At 49.4% G+C, this 26,520-nt stretch overlaps 1 protein-coding gene and 1 long non-coding RNA gene across 3 annotated transcripts; one reads left to right on the top strand and one right to left on the bottom strand.

The window, feature by feature from the left end:
• The first annotated feature begins 6,006 nt into the window (after positions 1 to 6,006).
• On the top strand, positions 6,007 to 9,136 carry CENPA (centromere protein A). Of its 2 annotated transcripts, XM_021554304.3 has the most exons (4): positions 6,007 to 6,082; positions 6,970 to 7,061; positions 8,252 to 8,329; positions 8,929 to 9,136. In XM_021554304.3, exons 1-4 carry the CDS (start codon positions 6,007 to 6,009, stop codon positions 9,061 to 9,063), a joined length of 381 nt encoding a protein of 126 aa, XP_021409979.1. In that variant the 3' UTR covers positions 9,064 to 9,136. The 2 variants fall into 2 exon arrangements, 1 of the variants encoding a protein (XP_021409979.1); XR_002467670.2 differs by lacking the exons at positions 6,007 to 6,082; positions 6,970 to 7,061 and having other exon boundaries at positions 8,298 to 8,329; positions 8,922 to 9,022.
• Positions 9,137 to 17,281: 8,145 nt separating this feature from the next.
• LOC110483998 (uncharacterized) lies at positions 17,282 to 25,134 on the bottom strand. The gene is made up of 2 exons (XR_013341014.1): positions 24,354 to 25,134; positions 17,282 to 19,438 (listed from the first exon to the last, which is right to left on the bottom strand). It is a non-coding gene; the product is annotated as an uncharacterized LOC110483998 (long non-coding RNA).
• Positions 25,135 to 26,520: the final 1,386 nt, after the last annotated feature.

Below are 26,520 nucleotides of genomic sequence, written 5' to 3' on the forward strand. Positions count from 1 at the left end.
GTGTGCAGATGGAAATAGAATAAGGGGTGGATAATGTCCTGGGTTGTAAGATAAGCTTGTATTCCATTTGCCATCTGTCGAAGGCGAACCGGTTGGACAGGTTTTTGTTATCTCTCTCAGAGACAATGGTTTGTCCTGTAGAGGCAATGGTTTGTTTATACACCATTGACTGATTCAATGAAGGGCTGAAAAAATGTAACACCGTGAGGGGTCCCACCCAGAGGGGGGAAGCAGCTCTCCCTCTTCTTCGCGGGACTGGGAGAGAAGCAGCTCTCTCTCTCTCTGCGCGGGATTCCCAGGGAAAGCAGCTCTCTCTCGCTCTCTCTTCGGCGGCACTCGCAGCGAAGCAGCCGGCGCGCGGAGGCGACGGCAGCGGAGCTCAGAGGCAACCCCGGCGCAGAGGAAGACCGGCCCCACTGCCGCCAGATCTTCAGAGGAAAATTATACCCTTCTAAAGATCACCACTTCAGCTGCAACTCATCAACTATTGCAAGGGAAAGCAATTGTCCCAGCAAAACTGATACTGGCATTCCTCAGGTTCTAGACTTTTTCTTTCACTGGTTTTGTTTGTACCGATTGCATTTGCCTTTTTAAATTGTTGTCTAGTTTTCTCCTAGTAAAGAATTGTTACTCCCACTCCCATATCTTTGCCTGAGAGCCTTTTAATTTAAAGATCCTGGTAATTCAGAGGGAGGGGGGTTTGCCGTTCTCCATTGCACAGGAGGCTTTGCCCTCTTTCACAGACTCCTGTCTTGTCTAACCAAGACAAGGGGAGTCTCAGTCTTATGGGGAGGGGGTTTTCCAGTCCAATGATGGGTGCCCCAGTCTCATGGGAGGAGGGGTGTGTATCCCAACCCCATGGGGAAAGTCTCAGTTCCAGGATGGTGAATCAGTTACATGTGAGGGTCTCAAGGCCATTGACTGGGGGGTGGGGGCAGATCTCAATCCCATACAGAGGGGTCCGGATCCCTGGGTGGGGACTCATTCCATGAAGGGTTATAATGTCCTCTGTCCCACTGGCAGGTTCCCAGAAATTAAGTAGAGGAAGGATGCTCTTGCCCCGTCCTGTTTGCCACAGTGTTGGGGTCCCCCCTGTATTCAGGGTCTTTCCCCTCTCTATTTGTTGTCTCCCAGAGGAACACAATGCCACTAAAGTGATGCCCCAGCTGACCAGGAAGAGTCCAGGCACCTCCTGCCACAGGGCACGGACATAGGGGTATGGGCGATAGGGTGGGAACATGGGGGACACACGGGGAAAACTGGGGACACATGGGAGTCATGAGGACATTGTGGGATATGTGGGGGGACAGGGGGGACATGAGGGACACATGAGGGACCCTGGAGACATGTGTGTACATGAGGGGAGCACATGGGGACACAGCATGGCAATGAGGGCACTGTGTCCATGGGGAAGGGCAGTGTTAGAAAGCATGATGCAACTCCTAAAATTTTAACTAACTTTAGTCAGGGGTCTTTGCCCAGGGGGAAGGGAATGGAAGTTTCTTTTCAAGAGACTCTGTTCCCCGGGCAAGGCCTGACGAGCTTGACATCTCAATGGACTGGGACCTGCCAGAGGATGCTCAAGAAAGGAGTGACCTTCTGCATCCAAACATCCTTAATGGTGTGTCAGAGACATTTGGTCTGAGAAAAGATCAATAAGAGAATGAAGAATGACAACCTAATGAGCGCTGAAGGCAAAGGGATCAATAACCAATAGGAAACCAGATACAAAGAACTGTGTAACTTGTGGCCAATGAACGTTGAACCAGTTAATTTTTCTGGGTTTTGACTGTGTAAGTATGTGAAAAATCTAGTAAAGAACCATGTGTGATGGAATAGTTTTCTCTGCACAACACAGGCAATGTGTGGATGAAATTATCTCTGTTGCACATTCTGGCCAGAGCAACATCCTGGCCAGAATAAAGTAATGCCTTAATTCTCTTAAACTAGAAATGTTGTTGGACAGTTTTTGTTTTTCCTGCAGTTTTGGTCACAGCAGGACAGTGCCTTCATGTCTTTCCATATCCCCTGTCATGGTTTGACACTGGCACATTGCCAGCGCCCCCATGAAAATACAACCCCCAAATGATTTGCTGTGAGATACGATCAGGAACAGAGCAGACCAGGCCCAAGCTTAATAACAAAGGAGAAACTTCATTAAACTATTACTACTATAAAAGGAAAAAGAAAGAAAAAAACTAAATTTAAAAAAAAATGAAAACCTTCCAAAAACATTCCTCCTCCCTCCCCCAATTCCAACCAACCACAGTGAGACACAACTTGGACCCCCAGTCAGGTTCCCACCCTTCCGATAATCAATACTCAGTCCACCGAGGGACAGAGGAGTCTCTCCTGTGCCATAGACGCCCCCCAAGAAACACAACTGCTACTTCTTGTGTTTCCATGTCACACATGGCACCGCCCGGTGAAAAAAATTGCCACGGTGACAACTCCGTTCCATGCACAGCACCCTCACCACCGTACATGGATGGACAGACTGCTCATAGGGTAGGGTTTTCTTTTCAAGGATGCTTTGCCAAGTACCAAAGAAAAACAACAGTTCAGTTTCTCATTGTTGGGACCACAGTCCCCCCCATTTTCTTTCTCCCCTGGGGCCGAGGGTCTCAAGAACAGAGATCATCTTCTTTCTGAAGACAGAGGGCATCACCACACCCTCCTCAACTCTTCTCTGTTCACTCCACTCCAGTGTTGGTAGTCACTGAAACAAGTCTCTTGGTTCACCAGACATCCCCCTAAAATACAGTCTCTCTTGGAGAAGACAATTGGTTCAGTCTATGGTTAACAAGAAAAAGTCCAGCCAAAAGCCACTCCATCATCTCCTCCCACCTAGAATTTCTCCTAACATCTTGGGTCCCAGACTGTCTCGCTTCTTCTCTTTCAAATCAAGGAGGAGTAATATTTCACAAAGCTTCATTTCTCAAGGAAGGGTTAAAAGTCTCAGATTCCCCAGACACCTGGCTCTCTGCCCAGATCTCCAGCTCCCATGGCTGGGCACCTTCCTTCGACCCCCAGCTCTTCTCCTTCCCCGCGGTATACTGCTGACTGACGCCGTCTCTGTCTCTTTCTCTCTCTCTCCAGAGAGACTCTGGGGGGAACGCAGACATCCCAGATTTTCCTCCACCCTTCCATCTGAAGGGGGCCCGCCCGTTTCCAGTCCCTCCATCCTTCGGCCTTACCTAAGTCAGGCTACAGGACTTCCTCTCCCCCACCCAGACACCTGGCTGGGCAGGGGAGAGTCCTGCACTGCACTCTGACCGGAACAAAAAAAAGCAAGTTCTCTTGGGAATTCTTCTTTTAACTATTTTGTGTCCTCATAGGCATGTCCAGCCTTCAATTGGCAGTCCAAATGCCAATATCCAACCCCAATCACTGACTGGCTTGACCCTCTTCCTTTCGTAAAAATTCCATTCTGTGTCAAACCACAACATCCCCCCGCATCACTTGAGTGTCCTTTTTTCCCCAGATGGATTTTATGGACAGCTGCAACCCTCAACTGACACCCACTGGCCACAGGGAGGCACTAGGAGCGACTGGGACCATGCTGGGAGCAGCGGGGATCATAACTGGGCTAACTAGGAACATACAGGGAACAAATGCTGGAGAGTGACAGTGAGAAAGGGGATTCATTCTGGAGGTAAATAGGAGCAATTGGGACCACACTGGGATCATACTATTATCATAGTGGGAGTGACAAGGATCATACAGGGAATGACCGGTACCATACTGAAGGTGACTGGGAGCCACTGAGACCAGGGCCAGAAGGATCCAGCAAACTTCAGGCCTTGTTGTTGGAACATCCCTGGAACAGATTCCCTGAGGGAACAAATGGCACAGACATGAAACAGGCATTGGGAACAGCCAGGGCTTGGGAAAGGCAGGTATTGCCTAACTCACCTGATCTCCTGCTATGCCCAGGTGGCCCCAGTGGGTGTTGGACATGTGTGGGTGTGTCTGCCTGAAGCTCAGCAAAGCCTTTGGCACTGCCTCCATCTCCCTGCGTCCCCTGGAACACCTGAAGGTCACAGCTGAGACAGGTGCCTCTCGCTGGGAACACCTGGCTGGTGGCCAAGGAGGGGTGGGAATGGGGCCCAGCCAGCTGGGGCTGGGCACTGCTGGGGTTCCTTAGGGCTCAGTGCTGGGGCTGGTCCTGTTCAACACTGGCCCGGGTGGACAACTAGGGGCAACTGGGAGGCTTGATGGGGTCAAATGAGGAGTGTGGTGGCTCACTGGGAAAACTCTGGGTAAACTGGGAGGTCTTGCAATACCCTCAAGAGACCCCAAAGCCCACCTGGGCCACCATGGGTTCACTAATGCCCCAATCTGCTTCTCCCAATGGGTTTCATGAACAGTTGTAATCCTTGACTGACCCCCACTGGGTACTGGGAGGCACAGGAAGCTACTGGGACCATGTTGGGAGCCAACTGAAAATACACTGGGAGCAAATGGAAGATGCCGGAATCATGCTGGGGGTACTGGGACCAGAACTGGGGCAACTAGGATCATACAGGAGGGGACGGCTTGGGACCATGCTGGGTTCATACTGGGAGTGACTGGAACCCCACTGGAGGCAACCAGGATCATACTGGGAGTAACTGGGATCATAGTGGGATCATTCTAGTATGGACATAAATTGACTGGGACCATTGGGGGTGTGACAGGGATCATACTGGGAGTAGTTGTTGTGATTTTATGATTGGCTTTTTGCAAATGTTCCAATGAATATTATATGTGTAATGTTAGAAAGTTATGCTGTATTAGTTCTCTTAAGTAGTGCGTTAAAGGTAGTTTTAGGTTACAACATAATGTTAAAATAGAAACTCTGAGGTGTAGGATTTTTTTACTAGCTCAAGCAGGAGATGAGATAATCAAGAAACTCTTCGCACAGAGATGACAGTGACTTGGGGCCCATAAAGAGTTACTGTCTCCTTGTCAGAAAAGACATTCTTCCTCCTTCTCTCCATCTTTATGGAACCAGCAGGATTAAGGGGAAGAAGCTGACAAAACCCAGAAAAGTTCTTAATTTGCAAGGAATTTATGCATCATGTATGAGATATATGAATATGCAACAGGTTATGCTTTTACAGTTATTCCTTTGTTCACAAGGCATGCTTTTTGTGACTTAGTGTCCAAGAACATCCGGACACATCCATAATTCTTTGCTTTTTATTGTCTTGTAATTGTCCTAACTCTAAATTTTATTACACTAATTGTATTACTATATTTGTAATAATTTTATTATTATTAAACTTTTAAAATTTTAAAAACCAAGTGATTGGCGTTTTTCACAGTTGTGATCATACTGGACTCACACTGGGAGTGACTGGAAAGCACTAGAATCATATTGCAGGGGACTGCAATCGTACTGGGATTCTTCTGGGAGTAACTGGAGCTACGCAGATGACCGGGAGCCACACTAGGAGTGACGGAGATCACACTGGGACGGTAACAGAGATTACCCTGGGAGCACCGAGGCGTGGGGTGCCCGGGCCGGGGTCATGCAAATTTATGCTAATGACCCCAGCAGCTGCGGCACCATCGAGTCGCGGAGGCCGGCGGCGCAGAGCGGTCGCGCGCCCGATTGACGCGCGGAGGGAAGTGACGTCACGAGCAGCGCCGCGGCGGCGCGAGATTTGAACAGGGCGGCTGCCGCGGGAGGCTCGAGCGGGGCGGCGGCGGCGGCGGGAGGTTGGAATGGGCGGCGGGAGGTTGGAACTGGGCGGCGGGAGGCTGGAACTGGGCGGCGGGAGGTTGGAACTGGGCGGCGGGAGGCTGGAACTGGGCGGCGGGAGGTTGGAACTGGGCGGCTGCGGCGGATCCCGGGCGCAATGTCATTGGCAGGGAGAGGGAGGGGGGCCTTGGGGGGACCCGGGAGTGGCCCCAGACACCTCAGTCCGCCCTGACTCCCCCTTCCCCGGCCGTCAGGTTTCCGCCAGCCCCGCCGGACGCCTGGACTCGCCCTGACCCTGCGGCTGACTCGGCCACGCCATGCCCCGCCCCAAACCCACCCCCCGGCGGCGTGGCGCTCCCCGAGCCCCCCCATCGCCCCGGCCGCGGGCACGCAGTGAGTGAGGGGCAGGGGACGCCCCTTACTGACACCCCCTGTGGACCTCCCACATCGAGCCCCTTTTAGACCCCCCTCCAGAGCACTCCTACGGACTCCCCCATTGTTGTCCTCCGTCCCTAGCCTGTGCAGTAGATACCCCTATATGCTTCCATCACTATAGTCACTCCACACTCCCTCTCCCCTATAGCTCTCTATTGCCTGTCAACCAAGACTCCTAAACAACTGACCAGTATGACCAAGCAAAAGCCATATATTCTTTACATTGCACACACTTTTATAGATTCTACAAACAACTAAGATCACACTTATTGATTGGTGCCTTTGTCTTGTTCCCTCATTCTCTGCCTCCACTTCTCAGCTTCCGTTATTTGTTACCATGCAGGTGTTCTACAGTTCTCTGTTATCTAGTTCTTGTGATCCTGTGGTTTCTCAGCTTCTTCATTCTTATTTTAGCACAGTTTATGCCTTAGTAACCTTATGAATTCCTGAGAAAATTCTGGTAAGAACAGTTACAAGTGGTATGGCTGGTGCACACTGAGGCCCAAGTTGTTCAGATACATTGCTACAACCCCCTACACCCTGTTCCTCAAAACCCCTCATACTCCCTGTCCCCTATAATTCCCCTATATTGGCCATCACTGTAGCTCTCTACAGATCCCTCATACCTGCAATGTCCCCCCAGACCTTACAGATCCCTTATAACCTCCACAGCTTTCCCCTGTTCCCTAGGCCCCTATAGGCCCCCGCATAGAGACCCCTGTGTTCTGCCAGGCCCTATGGATCTCTTATACCCCCCCATGTTCCTTCAGAGCCCTCCATCTGTGCTCCCCAGGCCAAACAGATCTGCTAAAGCCCTCACAGACCCCTATCCAATGCCCCTGCAGGACTCCGCCCAGGTCAGCGGGCATTGCAGGAGATCCGCAGGTACCAGAGCAGCACCCGCCTGCTGCTGCGCCCCGGCCCCTTCGCCCGCCTGGTAAGGACCCCCCACATCCCAAAATGAACACTCCTGCCGTAAAATCCCCAGACAATGCAATTTCCCCCACGGAACCTTCCCAGTGCCCCCCATGGACTCCCAAACTCCCCTGGGACTGCACAGATCATCCCAGATACCCATAGAATCTACTTTAGGACCCCCAAACCCCTCCAGGCCACCCCCAATTTCACCTAGAACCGCCAACATTGTCTGGTATCTTCCAAACCACTCTGGATCCCCTCTTCTGGGATGCCGAAATCCATCCCAGATCAACACTTTCAGACCCTGCAACCTCCCCCAGAGCCTTTAAATCCACTCTGGGACCCTTCAGCTCTCCACAGGATTCTCCCAAATACCCACTGGGACTCTTCAAACAATCCACTGGACCCCTTAAAATCCAACCCCAAATCCACCCTAGGCCCCCTGAAATCCAGCCTGGAACCCTCCAACCTGCCCTTGACCCCCTCCCTAAAACCCATTGGGACCCTGCAACCCCGTACAGACCAACCAAGTTACCCCCCCCAGAACCCCAGATCACCCCCAGGACTCCTTAGGACCACCCTCTTTCCCCAGGGCCCCCACTCAACCCTGTTCCAGCCCTCCCCATGTCCTTGTCCTCCCCGTCCTCATGACATAGTGGGCCTGTCCTCCCCCAACATCCTTGCATATCCCCCAATATCCTTCTGTGGTTCCTGACATTTTTGTGACCTGCCACCTTCATGGATTGAGTGCTCCCTGTGCCCCTCCCACCGTGCTGGCACTGTCCCTTCTGTCCGATCAGGGTGTCTCCAGGGGAGTGTCCACATGTTCCCATGGCTGAGGGTGTTCCCAAGATGTTCCTAGAGTGGTGCTTCCCCCCTGCCTCCCACCTGGGATCTCTGCAGGGTGTCCCTATCATGGTGTTCCCACATCCCCACTCCCCAGTGTATCCTCAGGGGTTCCTGTCCCCTGTGTTCCTGTACCTGGAGTGTCCCCAAAGTGTCTCCAGGGTGATAACAAGGGTGTCCCCAGGTCCCTGGGATGTCTCCAGGGCAGCGTCTCCATGTCTCCAGGGTGTCGCCATGGTGGTGGCCCCAGCCTGGGATGTCCCCAATGCCCCCATATTCCATCCATGTTGTCCCAATGTCCCCTCTCTCCCTGTGACCCTGATGCCACCATGTGGCCCCCTCCCCGTGCCCTCTCTGCCGCAGGTGCGGGAGATCTGCCTACTCTTCACCCGCGGGGTGGATTACCGCTGGCAGCGCATGGCCCTGCTGGCGCTGCAGGAGGTAGGGGTTGGAGTGGTGGAGGGGGTTCACAGAGGGGCTGGAGGTGTCCTATGGGTCCTCCTGGGGTATCCAGGGAACTAGGGGTTGGGGAGGGGGCTGAGGGGGATCTCATGGGTGCTGAGAAGGGACATGGGGGATGGGGGGTTCTGTGGCTGCTGCAGGGGGGTGTGTGGGTGCTGGGGGTGTCTCTGGGGGGCTGGGAGGTCCAGGAAGGTCTCTTTTGGTGCTTGGATGAGGCTGAGAGGTTTGTTGGGTATGTGTGGTGGGAGCTGAGGGGGAGTCTAGGAGAATCTCCATTGGCTGGGGGGGGGTCTATGGGTTCTTGGACAGGGTTCCATGGATGTTGAGAGGGTGGGGGTGTTCTCTTATTCCTGAGGTCTGTTGGGGACTGGGGATGGGTCACTGGGTGATGGTGTCCCCGCACACATTTACAGGCACTGGGTGTTTCAGTCCCCCCAGTTACCTGTGGGTGGGTTTGGAGGAACCCTGCCCCCTGGGTGTGTGTTTTGGGGGGGGCATTCTCTGCCTGGGGGAAGAGCTGTGGGGGTTGGAGCTTGCTGGGGGGCTTTGGGGACACCCCCTCACCTTTTAGGACACAGGCGGCAGAGGCCTTCATCGTGCGGATGCTGGAAGACGCGTACCTATGCTCGCTGCACGCCCGCCGAGTCACCCTGTTCCCCAAGGATCTGCAGCTGGTCCGGCGCCTGCGAGGAGCCGAGGCGGGGGGCATCTGAATGGCGACCCCCCTGAGCCCCTGCACAGACTCAACCCCCCAGACCCCTGTACCAGGACCCCCACCCTGAGGCTCACTCCTGACAATCTCACACCCCTAATTTTATTGGGACCTCCTATGGTATCATCATGCTGAGACACCCCCCACCATGGAGTCCCCCAAAGCTGGGGCCCTATCCTGACATGCCCAATCTGATTTAGGATCCACTTCCCCAAGACTCCCCATATGGACCCACCCCATAGACTCCCCCCTATTGGATCCCCACCTCAGGATCCCCAACAATCCCTTCAGGGATCCATCCCAGAGTGGAGGTCCCTTTCCTTAGTCCAGCACCCATGACATTATTGAGGAGTGCTACCCATGATTCCCCTGGAACCCTGCTCACCAGGTGCACTCCAATAAGTTAATAAATGTTTGTGACTCCTAGGTGCTGTTGCTGGGGAGGATGAAGGGGATTTGAGGATGAGGCATCTCAGGGGGGAGCTCTGGAGGGGAGGAGAAGCCACAGGGAGGGGGATTCTGAGAGTATTTTGTGTATGGGCACCTGGGATGGGGGCCAGGAAGGTCTTGGGGCCTAAGGGGTTCCATGTATAGTGGTGCGGGGGGTCGCCTAGGGGGCGGCACTTAGGGGATTTGCTTTTTGAGCGGGGCGTCAGGGCTTTAGGGGTGGTGCTTAGAGGTAGTTTGAAAGTGGGTAGGGCTGCCTGTGGAGGTGGGACTTAGTTCCTCTGTGGGGGTGGGACTCTGGAGGTTCCCCCATCCATGGGCGGAGCTCTGGGGGTCAGGCTTCAATGGGATCCCCTCTATGGGGCAGGGCTTGGGGGCCACACCCGGGGGGCGGCACTGCGGGGGTTCTGGGCCCTCCCAGGCTGCAGTTACCACTACTGCCACTTGGGGCGCTGCTGAGCGGGGAGGCACTGCCCCGGCAGGTTGTGCCTGCACCTGGGGGTGCAGGAGGGACCCCAGAATGGACCCACTCAACCCCAATCCTGCCCTGGGACCCCAACTCCTCCCATCCTCATGCCTTGGAGACCCCCCCCCCCCCCCCCCAACCTCAGAACCCAAAACCTACCCTGGAACCCCAAATCCCCTCAAACCTGCCCATCCCTGCCATCCTTGGGGTACTCTCTGAGCCCCCCAAACCTCAGGGACACCAAAAATCCTCCCTAAAACCCAGCCCAGACCCCTCCCACCCGGTTTGGAATACCTCCGGTTTTGAGGTCCCCTCAACCCTCTTTTTTCCCCAGACAGGCTGGTGCTGAGCTTGGTGGGGAATATTTTTTTTAATGAACTTTCAAGGAAAGTTAACAATTCAAATTGTGGACAGAACAGAAAATTGCTTTTACTAAAGTCCACTCTCTAATGACCCTATATGCAGCAGTACATCTGATGATGAGGAAATTACATTACAACCCCAAATTAAAGATGAAACCTTCTATGATAAGTCAGGGTCAGCACACTTTTACTAAAACAGTGTGGTACATAGCAGCCAAGATAGCAAGGTTCCAGGAAAAGTATAGAAGACTTACATGGTAATTGGAAACTGGATATGTTTGGAGAGGGCCTCTGGCAGGGGTTGATTGAATCATTTGAAGCAGAGGCCCAGGGCTTCTGGAGGCCAGAAGTATTTTTAATGGTGGTGACCAGAGGAAACTGTGGTCTTTAACTCAGAGTGCCGCCTATTGAGCAGGAGGTTGGATCCATTAAAGAGGAGTGATTTGCTTAGGATTGAGATCCCAACCATAGATCATGGACAGAGAATGTACCAAAGGTAGCATTTTTACAACTGAGGAATGACAGATGTTCCAGGACAGCCCTCACCTACCTCACTGGTTATCTAAGTATGTGGCTCCCATGGTTGGAGTTTTGCTGAACAAAACACTGCGGCAGAATTTCAGGATCACCTGACGCAAGTGTTTACACCACAGAAAGGAAGACAAGGGAAAAGAACCTTAACATGGGGATAGGGATCTTCAGGGCTAATTAGCTATGACAGAAGGATGGGTTTCACTGAACAATAAGTAAACAGAACAACAATCAGAAATTGGAATTGCAGCAAGGAAGTGGACTGCCCAAAAGGGAGCAGCAGGGTCCCAGTTCATGATAGAATGCAGTGTGAGCAAAAGGTTTGCATAAAGGAATTTCTCGGGAAGTGATAAATTATCCACTGTTATTCTAGAGAATGTAGTGCCTGGAATGTAGTGCCTGGGGAAAAGGAAAGTTGCACTCCCTTGCCACAAGAAGGATAAAGATGTTGGTGTAGGAGTTGGAACTCCTGAGAGACCTATAATTACTATGGCCCCACAGGCTAATGTTGTTAATTGGAGTCTTAGAAACAACTTTTAATATCCTCAGTGAGTTGTGGGCTGGCAGCTGCAAACATTTAAGGAGGCTTACCAAAAATAAGACTTAGACAGAATATGAGGTATCAAAGTCACTATTGGCTTCTGAGATGGGGACAGGAGAAAAACTGAGAATTCAAGTGGATAAACTTATGACTAAGAAAGATCATCTTAGGACCCTACTTGCTGCAGCAGAGTGTAAGGAAAGACAATTATTTGAGAATTTGAATAGGGAAAAGTATAGAAGAGAGAAACAAGACCTGAGAGAGGAAACCTGATTTATCACTGTTGGCTGAGAATTGAACAGTTGCATAAACAGTTCCAGGAAGAAAAGGAGAAAAGATGAAAACTGAAAAAAAAGGCAAAGGTGATGCTTAAACAAGCTACCAATTCACCCTGTGTTGTGCATTCCATTCATTTGCAAAGCATTCCAGGCACAAGCCAAGTGAGGCTGAAATGCAACAAGTGGAACCCTTGAATACATTTGTAATGACTCATACATCCCGATTCAGGCTGATTCTTGTCAATGATTAATTACATTTCTAATAGATACAGGAGGACAACATTCAGCACTAACAAAGCAGGATGCCAAGAAGCTGGATGTATGACCCAGATGCCAAGAGTTAAAATCACTTTAGTAAATGGCGCAAATGTTATCTACCAAATTCCTAAGATTAATTTATGGGTCCTGGATGAGAAGTGGATATTGGCAACTTGCTTTGCAATCAAGGATCACAATGACAATGGTCCTAGACTGCAAGGCAAGATGTAGTCAATTGTCATGTGTTAGAGGTGTGGCAGTTATCTTCTTTTAATTGGACCATTTTTCTTTATCTCATCCACATACCAATCCTCTCTGCTGGGGAGACATCAGCTGATAATGGGCTACTGAATGTCACTGCATGACTGATAAAGTTGCAGCATCCCATTGTGAGATGCTCTGCCCAGAGGGAGGAGCCAAGCATTCCTACCTGGATATAATCTAGAGTTTCTGGAACACCAGCATGGCTTTTTCTGCACTGGATTTCCCAGAGGAACAGCTGCCTCTTCCACTGCATGTTCAGAGGAAGAACCTTTTCGACAGGATCACTGCTCCAACAAAACCACACCTGACACTCCAGGAAGACTGCAGCCATAATTCGCATTGGACTGCTGCCAACAACCTGACTAACAGGATGTCACGTTTTATTCTGACTCTGTCAGTGCTGTTTTAGTTTACTGCATTGTTTCTTCTTTTATTTTCTTAATAGAGAACTGTTATTCCTGCTCCCATATTTTTGCCTAAGAATGCCCCTTAATTTCAAATTTATAACAATTCGGAGGAAGGGGGTCTACATGTTTTTTTTTTTTTTTTTTCCATTTCAAGAGAGGCTTCTGCCTTCCTTAGCAGATACCTGTCTTTCCAAACCAAGACAACAGTATTTAGGGTTTTGATGTTCTGCAAAACCAAATCTCTTGTTTGCCTGGTGGCAATGAGTCAATGTTTGAACATTAGCCCAAACTCTAAAAGGAGTCCAGAGACTGTGCTGACTCCATGTGGCGCCTGTACTCACTGATCCAAGGACTGCTAGTGTGTCCCCATGTGCGGATGGCCTTAGACAGCTTCCCCAGGGTGCCCGTGGCACCTAGGGCATCTCCGCTTTGGCCTGTGTCGGCAACTCCCCCAGCCCACCAGACTCCCAAGTCCAGATGGTGTAATAAAAGCCTCACCAGAATGATGAGAGGGCTCTTGGTACAATTCAGCAGGGTTTATTAGGGAGAAATCTGAGGGTCCAGGCAGGGTAGGAGTGGGCAGAATCCAAGGAGGCAGGGTAGAATCAGGAACACAACTTCTGCTGAAGGGAATCTGTGGCAAAGAGCCAGGACCAGGGGAGGGGTTAGGGTATATCACTGAGGGGAAGTGGAAAGGGTCAGGATACAAATCATTCAATGGAGAGAGGAGTCAGGAGAGGAGTTGGAGTGGGGTGACTTGACCTGTACCCATAGGGAAGGAAGGACGGAGTGGTTTTCCAGTGAGGATTAATGGGGGAACAGGAGATACAGTATTTTCTAGAACCAGGGAGTGAATGTCTGGTGACTGACAACTATACATTTGCCTGAAAAAGCAAGGTATCATAGGAAGTTGCACCAGTCTCTATGTTAAATGATGGTGCTTTCCCATGACATCCCAGCCCTGTCTTCCCCATGGGCATCTCCCACACCCGTGCTGGATTTTTGCTGCAGGGAGAAGTGGAATTTCTGAAGTTCTGGCCAATTAGGCCCCACTAACATTTGAAGTACCTGTCACTGTCGAGGCAGGACGGGAATGAGAAGACTGGCTCAGAAGGCCTCTGAGAGTAAAACTCCAGTTTATTTAAATACACTGCTCTTTTATACAGAGCTTCGTGAGGACCAATTCCATTGGTCCTGAAGTGAAAACAACTCAACCATTGGTGCAAAGTGCTTGACGCACAGTGGTAGAACATAACTATAAACAATGTGAATAACAAGAGAGATAAAGAATTATTTACATTCTTTTCCAACTCTTTCCCAGGCTTGTGCCTGGATAGAAACTCTCCATTTCTTTCTTTGACTGAATCTGAGACCCACATTTCCCCCTTTTTGTTTAAAGAAGGAGGTGGTGTTTGTCTCCTTTCTGTGAGGCGTCTTGCAGAAGAGAGGACAAACATGACCCCGAGGTTCACTAGTTGATAATTCCAAACCTCATTGGATGTTGGCTCAGAATGGTCAAAGAGATTCCAAACTTATAATTTTCAAGGAATCAGTTACCAACTCTAAGATAGTAGAAACTCGTCAGACTGCCAAAGGACTGGCAGTCCAACTTATCAAAACCCATTTCCCAATGTGAGCATGACATGACAGAAAATAAGGTATTTACAACAGGTGCACATACCCAAATCAGCCAAATTTGAATTTGGCAAGATGAATAATATCTGTTTGCCACAGCTGAAAAGCCTTTAGGCCTCTGGGATTTGTCCCAGCCAGTAAGGTGCAGCAGGTCAAGCCTTGGTTGGCATTCATCAGAATTGCTTTTGCAAGGTGTGTGCACTTGATAGAAAAATCATGCAAGGCTTTGCCTATGTAATCATGTCCTCAATGGACAGCTTGAGTGATGAAATTGAATTGAGATCCAAATTACATCCTCAAGGCTTTCAGAACAATTGAGTGAAATTGACCCAATTCAGAAAGGACCAAATTCACAACACTTGAGAAACCTCTGAAATGCCAAGAAATCTCTGAAATGCCATGGCCACAGCCCTTAATCCAATCAATTGGATTGAGGTTGATTCGTGGCTTTCCAGTACTTTGAGCTGTTAGTGAAAACACAGCTCTTTCTGCCTTTTTTTTTTTTTTTTTTTTTTTTTTTTAATAGCCAGCGGCGGGCTCTGGGACCCAGCGATGCTTGGCAAGGCGGGAGACCCGGCCCCGTGGGCAGGGCCAAGTGTCGAAAACCCGGCCGGGAGGGGCGGGGAGCCCAGGCTCAATGCTGAACCAAGATTCACCTGGTTCAGCCCTCAGCTTCTATTTGGTATTTCCTGGAGTCCCTGAATCTGGGGTCCCTGGGACACCCCATGACCACCGATAAATGAGCGACCTCCCCCAACCTTATAGTTCAGTGCGCGATCACAACAGGCTGCGAGAAAACCGGCAATTCCCCCGAGTTTCCGCCCTCCCCCCACCCCGCTTAGCCATGGGTTTTTCAACAGCTTCTCGGCATCCCGCTCTGCGAACCACAAGAGCAGGATGCGCAGGGTGCGAGAAGGGGGTGTTTGCCTGGGAATATAAAATTCCACCCAAGCCCACCCAGTACAAGAGGCTGCTCCTCTCCCGCAGTGTGTCTGCGCTGCCGCGGAATACAACCCATCGCAGCACAGCTCCCTGATCCGCGGCCCCGCCCCACTCATTCCCAGCTCCGGGACCAGCAGCAGTGGCGCTGCCGCTGGCCAAGTCGGTGTCCCCCCCGCCGGCTCTCCCTCGGAGAGGCAGAGCCCGGTACAGTCTGGAAGCAGCGAAGGGCTGGATTCAGTCTGTGAAACAAACAGGCTGGACTCAATGTCCAACACGGGGCTCTCGGCCGCAGGAGTCGCTGCTGATGAGCCAGCTTCAGGGGACGTGGCGGCAGAGGCCACAGCACTTCGGCCGATTCTGAGGTCGGCGGCGGCAGCGGCGCTCTTGGCTCTTGCAGCTGGAACGCAGCAGGCAGCACGGGCACCGGAGCCGCAGCGGGCAGCGCCACAGCTGCGGCGGCTTCTCCTGGGCGTGACACTGCCGGTCCCGGAGTGGGCGTAGGTGAGGCGGCTGCTGGAGCAGCGGTGGGCGGGACGGTGAAGCCTGCTGTCGGCAGGGGTGGTGCCATGGCAGGCATGGCGTGCAAGGCAGACACCACCCCTGATGTGGGAGTCCGTCCCACAGTGGGCAGCGAAGAGAACAACATGGGTGTCCCGCCCAAGACGTCCTGTTGGACAACTGATACCAGCACAGTAAATGAAGTCAAAGCAGCCGGTCCGCATGGCGCGCAGAGGGGCGGACCGGGAGTCAAAGTCTGTCCCACCAGCACAGTCGAAACCCCCGCGGGTGGCGGTGGGCATGCCAGTGTTATAATCGAGCACAAGAGGCCATCTGATCCGATTAACAGAATTTATTTAATTCATTTAAGAGAGTATATGAGAGCAAAGCAAAAAGCAGCGCTGCAGCGACAGAGAGGAGCAACCGCTCCGCCAAACTGCCGCGCCGTGATCCCCCTAGCTCACTGTTTTTATCCCCTTCCTTAGTTCACGCGTTTCTTCTGCGCAATCGCATTCTGTTGCTAAGTGGTCGTTTTCTGCCTCCTGGTGGTCGTGGGATGAAGGCTGGTTGTCTTCCTCACAGGTGTCCTTTGATCTGGGGATTCTCACAGTCTCAAGTATACGTGTTATCTTAGAAATGCATGTTATCAGCTAAGCACTGCAAAGCCTATTGCCTACTACCGCTGTAAAAGGTTAGGAATGCGTATTATCAGCAATTCACAGCCTGTTGCCTATTACCGCTGTAAAAACAAACTTCTTTGAAACAAATTACTATCTGCAGCTGCATCGAACAAAAAGGTCACCCTTCTCTTACAATTTCTCCTTTTTTTTTTTTTATCCTTCTTTTTGTTCGTTGAACCGTATTAATTCTTTTCTACTAAGCTCTAGATAGTTTTCGGCCTCTACCTCAGTGAGTGATTCATATTTTGATCTTACTATCATTAAATGAGCGGCCTCTAACCTACTCTTTACTATAGCAATAAGCTTATTAAAGATGCAGGGTCCGAAAGTTAGCACTAAGATGAGCAGAATTGCTGGTCCTGCAATGGTAGACAAAAGAGTTGTTAACCAAGGGGAATGAGTAAACCATGATTCATACCAGTTTTGCTGAGCTTCTTGCTCTTTTTTTCTTTGCTCTATTTGTTTGCGTAATTCTGCCATAGTATCAACCACAATTCCTGTGTGATCTGCATAAGTGCAACATTCTTCTCGTAAGGCAACACAGAGCCCCCCTTGTTGTAAAAATAATAAATCAAGTCCCCGTCTATTTTGTAACACAACCTCAGAGAGGGATCTGACTGATTTTACTAACCCATCTATGGCCTTTTCGATTCTGCTTAAGTCTTCATCTACGGATACCTTGTTGTTGATTTACTAGGGAGGCTACCCCCGTTCCCACTCCAACTCCACTTACACTAAGCAAGATTGCTACTGTTAATGCTGTGAGTGGTTCTCTTTTGACTAGATGGTGTTCGGGAGTTGTTTGATGCTCTAGTACATACTCCTTTGGGTGATATGATATGCGAGGGACAATTAACACCTGTACACAATAATCTGAACTTTCATTGAAAAGCCTTATGGATAAGCAAGGGGTGGTTCCGAGTTTATTACATACCCATTTGGTGTTGGGCGCTGGCAGGAGCCATTCTGCTAGTTTATCTTTTCTCTTGATGCTAATTGTCGTCTCACATAAGTGTTGCATTATTGCGGGTACGTTTCCCACACATTTCCCTTTCCCTCTTACTTGTGCTAGGGTTATTCCTGGGGTGCTATCTTTTCCCTGTTTCCACAGACATTCTCTTGGGTTTGTCCCATTAATTCTTCTGGTTTTGGCAGAGGATCCTATCGCCTCATAAAAGGGTGGATTCATCATGTAACAGAGCCAGCAACCTTCTGTCAGATTCGGGTATGTATAGTTTAAAACGCCAAATGTGGCTTGCATTATTTTCCACAAGGTGGCATGCTCGGATTTAGGAACACCTGGCCCATCTATGTTAATACGGCTGGTAATAACCTCTGTCTCTGTGTAGTTAATTGTCTTAGTTTTAATGTCACTTATTACTTTGTTGGGTCCAATTGGTGCAGGGTCATAGGGAATAGGTTCTTTCTTAATAATTATTAGGTTTCCCAAATCGTGTCCCTCTATCCAATGTCTAATTCCCCATGTCTTTCCCAACAGCCATCCCGGGTCATTTGGATGAATAACATTGAGGTATATGAAAGTACAGTTCCCCAGTAAATCTTTCCCTGTCCATGGCCATTCTTGTGGCTTTACACATCCAGCTGGTCCATATCCCACCCTTAGGTATTTATCCGACCCTCCTCCCGGGGCCCATGCTGATGCTATTGTCTCACAACCCCAATAACCACAGTAGTAATGCCTGGGGAGGTTACAATATGACCTCCCTAAATTTGAAGCAGGGCACATATAGAAACTTGTCAAATTTAACAGCCACCCACAGCTTGGATTTTTGGTCATGTTACATACTCCAGCTTTAAAGCTTGGTGCCCCGGGGGTTATCACAGTCTGCAGGTTATAATGAGTATCATGATTTTCCCACCTACTTAATGTCCATTTAAAGGGTTCATGGGTTTCAGTAGCAACACTTTGGAGAGGAAAGCATATCATCACAAATGTAAGAATCTTTAGGGCTGAGTAGTACGCACTGCAGGGGATGCTGCTTATCATGCCCAATTTCACATTCCTACTTTTTCTCATTCCATTGTCACCATTCCCGTGCCTATGGTGGTCAGTGTTTTTTCTTACGATTTGGGAGGATCCCTCATCCCCACTAGCTATCTCTCTGTCTCTCCTGTCAACTTGGTTGCTACAAGCTACAGGGTAGGCCATCTTCTTGACAGCAGAGATATTCTTCAGGGGCGGGATTATTTCCTCTCTCCCACTTCGACCTTCGGGAGTTCCAATTTTTCTCATTTAATTGTGGGGTGTCGCACCTCAGTCCCTTGACCAGCCTGCGACACTTGACCTGGACTATGTCCGTAAGAAATGGACTTGAAAGCTCGTTGGAGTGGTAGCAATGGAATTCAGGATTTATTCCCTTCACAAAAATTTCCCACCACTCGGGAGATTCTTTAGTCAATTCCCGAGTGGCGACCTTATAATTCAATATTTCAGAGGTCAACTTGCGTTGTTCTAGCCAGCATCGCTGACACACACTTTTTGGAGCCCTCCCCTTTCTACAGTGAGCCCACCACAGCCCTTTACAAATTTTACAAGAAAAGCAAGCAAAAGGGAAACAATCACAATCTAACCAGCTACATTTTACTCTAATATCTTCATGCTCAGCATGACCCTCCCCTTCCCAAGGTCTCTGCTCCCTTTCGAATCGGATGGGCCGATAATAGGGCTGCTGAGCTAAGTCTTCTAAATGCTTACAGTATCCTGGGGGTTTTGTTTCTCCTATCAGTTGTGTTTGCAATCCCCAGTCATTCCCGACCCAAATGTCCCCGGAACTGTCAGTGTCCATTAAGATTACTTGAGGGTTCTCTTTACTGTTAGCTTCAAATCTCCCGGCTTCCCATCAATCTTCCAGCTCGTCTCTCTGGAAGTTGCATGAAATCGAGTCGGGTCCACTGGCCCCTTTATTCTGCTAGCATGGGTCCATCCCTTTTCTGCCGTATGAACTGCGGAATCAGTGGTGATTAAAACCAAATACGGTCCGTCCCACCTTGGGGTGATTGAATCTTCTTTCCAGCTTCGGATGAGAACCCAGTCGCCGGGTTGTACCTGGTGTAATACAAGATCTAGTGGTGGTCTTTGGGCCCACATCCCCTTTTCCCATAACTGTTTCTTGTATTTAATTAAAACAGTTAAATATTTGTTAATACTTTGGTCAGTGATATTAGGATTAGATTGAACTTTCTCTAGGGAATAGGGCATCCCATATAACATTTCAAATGGGGAAAGCCCTATGTCTGATCGTGGTTGAGTCCGAATATTTAATAATGCTAGTGGCAGACATTTTATCCAAGATAACTTAGTTTCTAGTACCAATTTAGTGAGTTGTTTCTTAATTTCTCCATTCATTCTTTCCACCCTCCCGGAACTCTGGGTGTGCCAGGGAGTATGTTGTTCCCATTTTATGCCCAGGGCTTCTGCCAGCAGCTGTGTTATTTTTGAAGTGAAGTGGGGGCCTTTATCAGAGTCTATTGTTTCTGGGACTCCATACCTGGGTATTATTTCTTCTAGCAGGGCCTTTGTCACCGTTCGGGCTGTCTCCCTAGCGGTGGGGATTGCTTCCACATAATGTGTTAGATGATCTATTATAACTAAAAGATATTTTATCCTCCCCACTTTGGGAAGCTCTGTAAAGTCTACCTGTAAATTTGTAAAAGGCCTCTTTGCCACGGGTCTCCCTCCCAAGGGTGGCTTCCTTAAATTTTTCCTATTTACACGTAAACAGGTTGGGCAACCCTTAGTAATACTTTTTGTTAGATCATGGAGACCCACAGTCATATAATGGGTGGCAAAGTGGTCTACCAGCCCTTGAGCGCCCCAGTGTGTTTTCTCGTGTAATTTATTAAGCATTTGCTGGGCTACGGCCCTAGGCAGAACCTCCCTCCCATCTGTTAACAGCCACTTCCCCGATTCTTCTTTTATCCCCAATTTTGCAACTTTCTCCCGCTCTTCTACAGTAAATACAAATTTATCCTGGGTGGTTAACTCAGGATTCTCTGAGGTATCTGTAGGATCCCTCCTGGCTCTCTCGCTCAAGGTCAGTGCCTCGATAATTGCAGCCTACTTCGCTTCATGGTCTGCCGCGTTGTTACCCCTACTCCGGTAATCCATTCCCCGCTGATGCCCTTTTAAATGAACTACAGCTATCTTTGCAGGGCCTCTCAAGGCCTTCAGGAGGGCTACTATTAATCTCTGATGCACCAGGTTCTTTCCTTGTGAATTCACAAGGCCCCTTTCCTCCCATAATTTTCCAAATGTATGTACTACCCCATACCCATATTTAGAGTCTGTATAAATGGTTCCCTCTTTTCCCTTTAATAATTCCAAGGCTCTTAGGATGGCGTATATTTCACAGGCTTGGGCTGACCATGTTTTGTCTAGGGCTCCGGACTCAATTACTTCTAGGTCAGGTCCCCCTACTATGGCATACCCTGATTTTCTTTGGCCCTCTACTATTCTGGATGATCCATCTACAAACAGCTATTCTCCAGTCTCTAACTCCTCTTCTTCCAAGTCAGGTCTAATTTTAGTTTGCTCCTCTATAGTGATCACACAGTCGTGAGTCAGTGGGTCAGTCTCTGGCTCTCCGAAGAGGAAGGAGGCTGGATTTTGCAATGAGGTGGTTTCTAAAGTGAAATTAGGGGTTTCTAATAGAATCCCCTCATACTTTAGGAGCCTGGCATCAGATATCCATTTGTCTGCTTTTTGCTGCATCACACTCCGTATGTTATGTGGAGTTAACACCTTCAGAGTGGCATTAAAGGTGATTTTCCTTGTTTCTTCTACTAACTCTGCACAGCCTGCAATTATTTGTAAACAGCCCGGCCATGCCCTACTTACAGGATCTAGAATTTTAGATAGATATGCAATAGGTTTCTTTTTCCCCGCCCAGTCCTGGGTAAGTACTCCATAAGTTACCCCATCTGTAATATTGACAAATAAAAAGAAGGGCCTCTTTAAATCTGGGAGGCTTAGGACTGGAGCATGGACCAGAGTTTCTTTTAATTCTTGGAATTTAGATTTTTCCTCTTCTGTCCACTTAAGGTGCCCATCTTGGGTAAGTTTTTGATACAGAAATCTTGCCTTCCCGCTATAGTTTTCGATCCACTGCCTACAATACCCTGTAAGTCCTAATATCTGACGAATTTGTCGTTTATTTTGCGGTAAAGGCAGGGATAGGATTGCTTCTACTCTATCTGGATCAATTTTCTTTTCTCCCTTTTTCAAATAATGTCCCAGGTATCTAACTTCCTCTTCTACAAATTGTAGTTTTGCTTTAGAAACTTTTAATCCTTTCAGTCCCAGGAAATTTAATAGTTTGATACTTTCTTTCCGGACTTTGTCTTCTTCTTTACCTGCTATTAACAAATCATCCACATACTGAACTAGCTTTACCTCTGGGTCTGTTTTATAATCTTGCAAAATTTGTTCTAGGGCTTGCCCGAATAAATTGGGAGATTCCGTAAAACCTTGAGGTAATACCGCCCACCTGAGTTGCTGTCGCCTCCCCGTGTCAGGGTCTTCCCATTCAAAGGCAAAATAATCTCGACTGGATTCGTCCAGAGGGCAGGCCCAAAAGGCATCTTTCAGGTCTATGACACTATACCATTCGTTTTCAGGTCCTAATTTACTCAAAAGGGTATAGGGGTTTGCCACTACTGGGAACCGAGCCACGGTTCGCTTATTAATTTCCCTAAGGTCATGCACCAGCTGATAGGATCCGTCTGCCTTTTTAACTGGGAGTATGGGGGTGTTAAAAGGCGACATACATGGTTCCAATAATCCTTTATTTAGTAATCTTTCAATTTCGGGTTTCAATCCTTTCCTTCCCTCTAGTGAAATAGGGTACTGTTTTATTCTCACCGGGACCTCAGGGTTTCTGATCTTTACCGTGAATGGAGTCATATTCAATTTGCCCACGGTTCCCGGATTGTACCATACTTCAGGATTTATTTTCTCTTCATCTTCCAATCGAAGAGGGCAAAGCCTGATTTTCAATTCCTTTTCTACCACTTTGATTTGAATTCCCAGTTCAACAATTAAATCTCTCCCCAATAGGTTGTAATCTGTTTCAGGGACTAATAAGAAGTCACCCACCCCCATTTTAGTTTCTGATTCTACCATTACCTCTTTAATAATTTGTACTTCAAATGGTTCCCCTTTTGCCCCTACTACCATAGCTGTCTGTTTTGACAGGGTACAGCCTTGGGGCAGGAATTGAATGGTAGATCTTTCCGCCCCTGTATCGACCAAGAATTCTATTTCCTGGCTTTGGGGACCCACCTTTAATTTTATCAAGGGCTCTTTTTGATGTCTCTGGGTCCCCATAAAGTAGAGCCCCTGACCCCCCTAGTCGGCCTTGAATTCTTTCTCATCTCTAAGCCGCACTCTGCACTCTCTCTTGAAATGTCCCTTTTTGCCACAATAATAACAAGTCTTTTCTTCCGTTCCCCTCCCCCTTTCTTTATTACCCGCTTTGTCTCGAGTAAACTTCTTCTGTCCTGTCTCTATGCTCCTACTTTCCCTTACCGCAGCAACCATCATTTTAACTTGCCTCTTCTGACTCTCTTCCTCTCTCCGGATGTACACTTTCTGTGCCTCCCGCAGCAGCTCTGCCAAATCCCTATCCTGCTAATCCTCCATCTTTTGTATCTTCTTTCTAATATCGTCCCAAGACTTGGATACAAAATGCACTTTTAATATTGCCTGCCCCATTGGATCATTCGGTCTTAATCCTGAATATAATTGGAAGTTCTTTCGCAGCCTCTCCAGCCACTCAGTGGGTGTTTCATCTTTTCTCTGTCTGTCATTGAATGCCTTATTGATATTTTGACCCCTGGGGACCGATTCCCGAATACCATCAATTAATATGGTTCGGAAGTCCCGCATATTGGCTCTATGATCCTGGTCTTGGTTATTCCAATTAGGATTTTGAAGAGGCCATTTAATGTCAGCTGGGTGTTGAGCATGTGCCGGCTGGGCATCCCAGACCCGCATCCCAGCTGCCCTAATCATGTTCTTTTCTTCAACCATAAATAGGATATTCAGTATGGACTGCAGTTCTTCCCAAGTGTATATATTGGGGCCCAAAAATTGATCCACTCTTTCTGCCACACCTAAAGGATCATCTAATAGGCTTCCCATCTCCTTCTTGAAATCTCTCACATCTCCCGAGCTCAAGGGAACAGAAATGAATCCTATTCCTGGTTGTGGCCCTCCCATGGGCATTTCCCTCAAGGGAAACAGTTTGCCTTTTGCCCTGCTCCGGGTGACTGGGCCAGTCTGTTCAGAATCTGAGTCAGACTCATCATCTGATGAGGGGAGGGGGGGTGCTCGTGGTACAGGAGGAACATAAGGAGGTGGGGCTACTATCAGTTCCTCTGGTCGTCCCTTTCTTTTCCCCTTAGGTTTTTCGGAAAGTTTGAATACAAGCACCTCTGGTCGACTCACCCAGATCTTAGCATAGTCACTCTCCTCTGGGTTAGGAGGTTGTTTATTGCTCACCCAGATGTTTAGAGCTTGTCTAACCCATTCCTCTGAGGACCCGAATATGGGCCAGAATGCATTTTTGGAAACTTCCTTCCCTCCCCACACTTCTATACAGTAATGTATCATTTTTGCTTTATCCTTTCCCCTCGTTCCTGGGAAGTGTTCCCAATTGGTCAACATGAATCCCAGGGGACTGTCCTTAGGAATCGAAGGGAGTTTTACCCCCACTGGGGAGGGGGATTTACTCTTCCCCTGCCCCATTCCTCCGGAGTGCCTTCTAACACACACAAATAATCAAATAATCACAGTCACTTCCCCTGGTTCGTGGCCCAGGCCCTTGCGGGCTTTGGGAACCGCACTACTGAGGGTCTGCGTTCACTTGGGGCGTCCGGCTGCCGGCTCCCCTCTCATGCAACTCACACACTCGCCACAATCCGGGATCCCGACCCCGCCCGAACGGAACTCTTATACTTACGCTTCCTGCGTCGTCGTTCGGACTTTGTGCACAAAATTTAAGGGGTATCTTGGGCCCGCTTCCCTTTCTTTGCTTTCCTCTCAAAGCTTTTGGGTTCATCGGTCGGGATGAGGACAAGACCCCAGTCTGAGTCCGCTCAAAAGAGTGGAGTTGTGGCGCCTCTCCCAGAGAGGGGTCCTCCAAATCCGCGATCCGAGTCATGGCACCAAATTGTTATAATCGAGCACAAGAGGCCATCTGATCCGATTAACAGAATTTATTTAATTCATTTAAGAGAGTATATGAGAGCAAAGCAAAAAGCAGCGCTGCGGCGACAGAGAGGAGCAACCGCTCCGCCAAACTGCCGCGCCGTGATCCCCCTAGCTCACTGTTTTTATCCCCTTCCTTAGTTCACGCGTTTCTTCTGCGCAATCGCATTCTGTTGCTAAGTGGTCGTTTTCTGCCTCCTGGTGGTCGTGGGATGAAGGCTGGTTGTCTTCCTCACAGGTGTCCTTTGATCTGGGGATTCTCACAGTCTCAAGTATACGTGTTATCTTAGAAATGCATGTTATCAGCTAAGCACTGCAAAGCCTATTGCCTACTACCGCTGTAAAAGGTTAGGAATGCGTATTATCAGCAATTCACAGCCTGTTGCCTATTACCGCTGTAAAAACAAACTTCTTTGAAACAAATTACTATCTGCAGCTGCATCGAACAAAAAGGTCACCCTTCTCTTACACCAGGGGAGGGACCAAAGGCTACAGTGGCGTCTGTGCAGGCTCCATCAGCGAAGGAGTCAGAAGGCAACCCCCACTCTGTGACGTGCCGCGGGCAGCGCCGGCCCTCCCACAAATGCAGATTGGAAAGCGGGGGGCTGCGGGGCCGCGGGTGGTGGTGACTCCTGCCAGTTCGGGGCCGCCCCATGCAATCCATGCAATGCCGGGTGTGCTGAAGCTCATAGCTGTGGCAAAGGCCCCCCGGCTGCCTCTTGAAGGGCGGGTGATGTCACCGACACTGCTCTCTGAGCAGGGTGCGCCCGCGCAGCCAGCCGTCGCGCGGGCTGTGGCGCGGTCTGCGTCCGGGATCCCCAAATGTTCCGGTCAGAATCGCTGCCTGTGTCCAAGGCTATGTCGATGCCCGCCCAGATTGGAGCCAATTTGGACGCTGTAGCGTCCCCTTTGTGCATTTACGCCATGAGACAGTGTCCCAAGTAGAGCCAGACCTTACGATCAAAGGGGGACCTAGGATTTGCAGAAAATCCCCGGTCCCTAGCCCAACTCAAGAGTCTGACCAGGTCTTCCTCAGAGAGCCAAGCTCCCACAAGAGGGATGCAGACTCGCCAGGCAGTCAAGACTGCTCGCTCGACTGCAGATGGCTGGTTTCCCATTGTTAGGAAACCTTTCCCTAGCAGATGTCAACTTCAAGAGTCCGACAGTCCGCTATTTCAGGGAAAACCTGTCCTGCACAGTTCTGGCCTCTAAGATCCGGCCCACAGTCCAAACGGGACCAAGCCTTCTCCAGAAGGCAGGCGGCCTCAGTGTTACCTTTCTCTAAGAAGGCAAAGGTGTCCGAGCACAGCCTCCAGGCTGTTGGCGTGGAACCGCGCCAGAGGAGACCCCCCGCAAGACACCAGGTTCGGGTCTTCAACCAAGGCTGCAATTCCACTTCAGGTCACCAGACCCTGTCCCTCCAGGGCAGGGTGCAGAGCCACGCCGGGGCCACCAGACCCCGTTCCCCAGGGTAAGGTGCAATACCATGTCTGCGGTCCCCAGATGTCGCTGTCGAGGCAGGACGGTCATGAGAAGACTGACTCAGAAGGTTGTGAGAGTAAATCTCAGATTTATTCAAAATACACTGCTCTTTTATACAGAGCTTCATGAGGACCAATTCCATTGGTCCTGAAGTGAAAACAATCCACACCATTGGTGCAAAGCTCTTGACACACAGTGATAGAACTTAACTACAAACAATGTGAATAACAAGAGAGATAAAGAATTATTTACATTCTTTTCCAACTCTTTCCCAGGCTTGTGCCTGGATAGAAACTCTCCATTTCTCTCTGATTGAATCTGAGACCCACAAGTACCCAATACCGCAAACCTAACAGCCACAATATAAGCACCTGTGTGCTTGGGCATTGATGGGGTGGTGACAGATTAAGAAAAGAAAGGAACTCAGCCACACTCCT

This window comes from Lonchura striata, chromosome 21 (assembly GCF_046129695.1).
Source record: "Lonchura striata isolate bLonStr1 chromosome 21, bLonStr1.mat, whole genome shotgun sequence".
NCBI classification, from domain to species: Eukaryota; Metazoa; Chordata; class Aves; order Passeriformes; family Estrildidae; genus Lonchura; species Lonchura striata.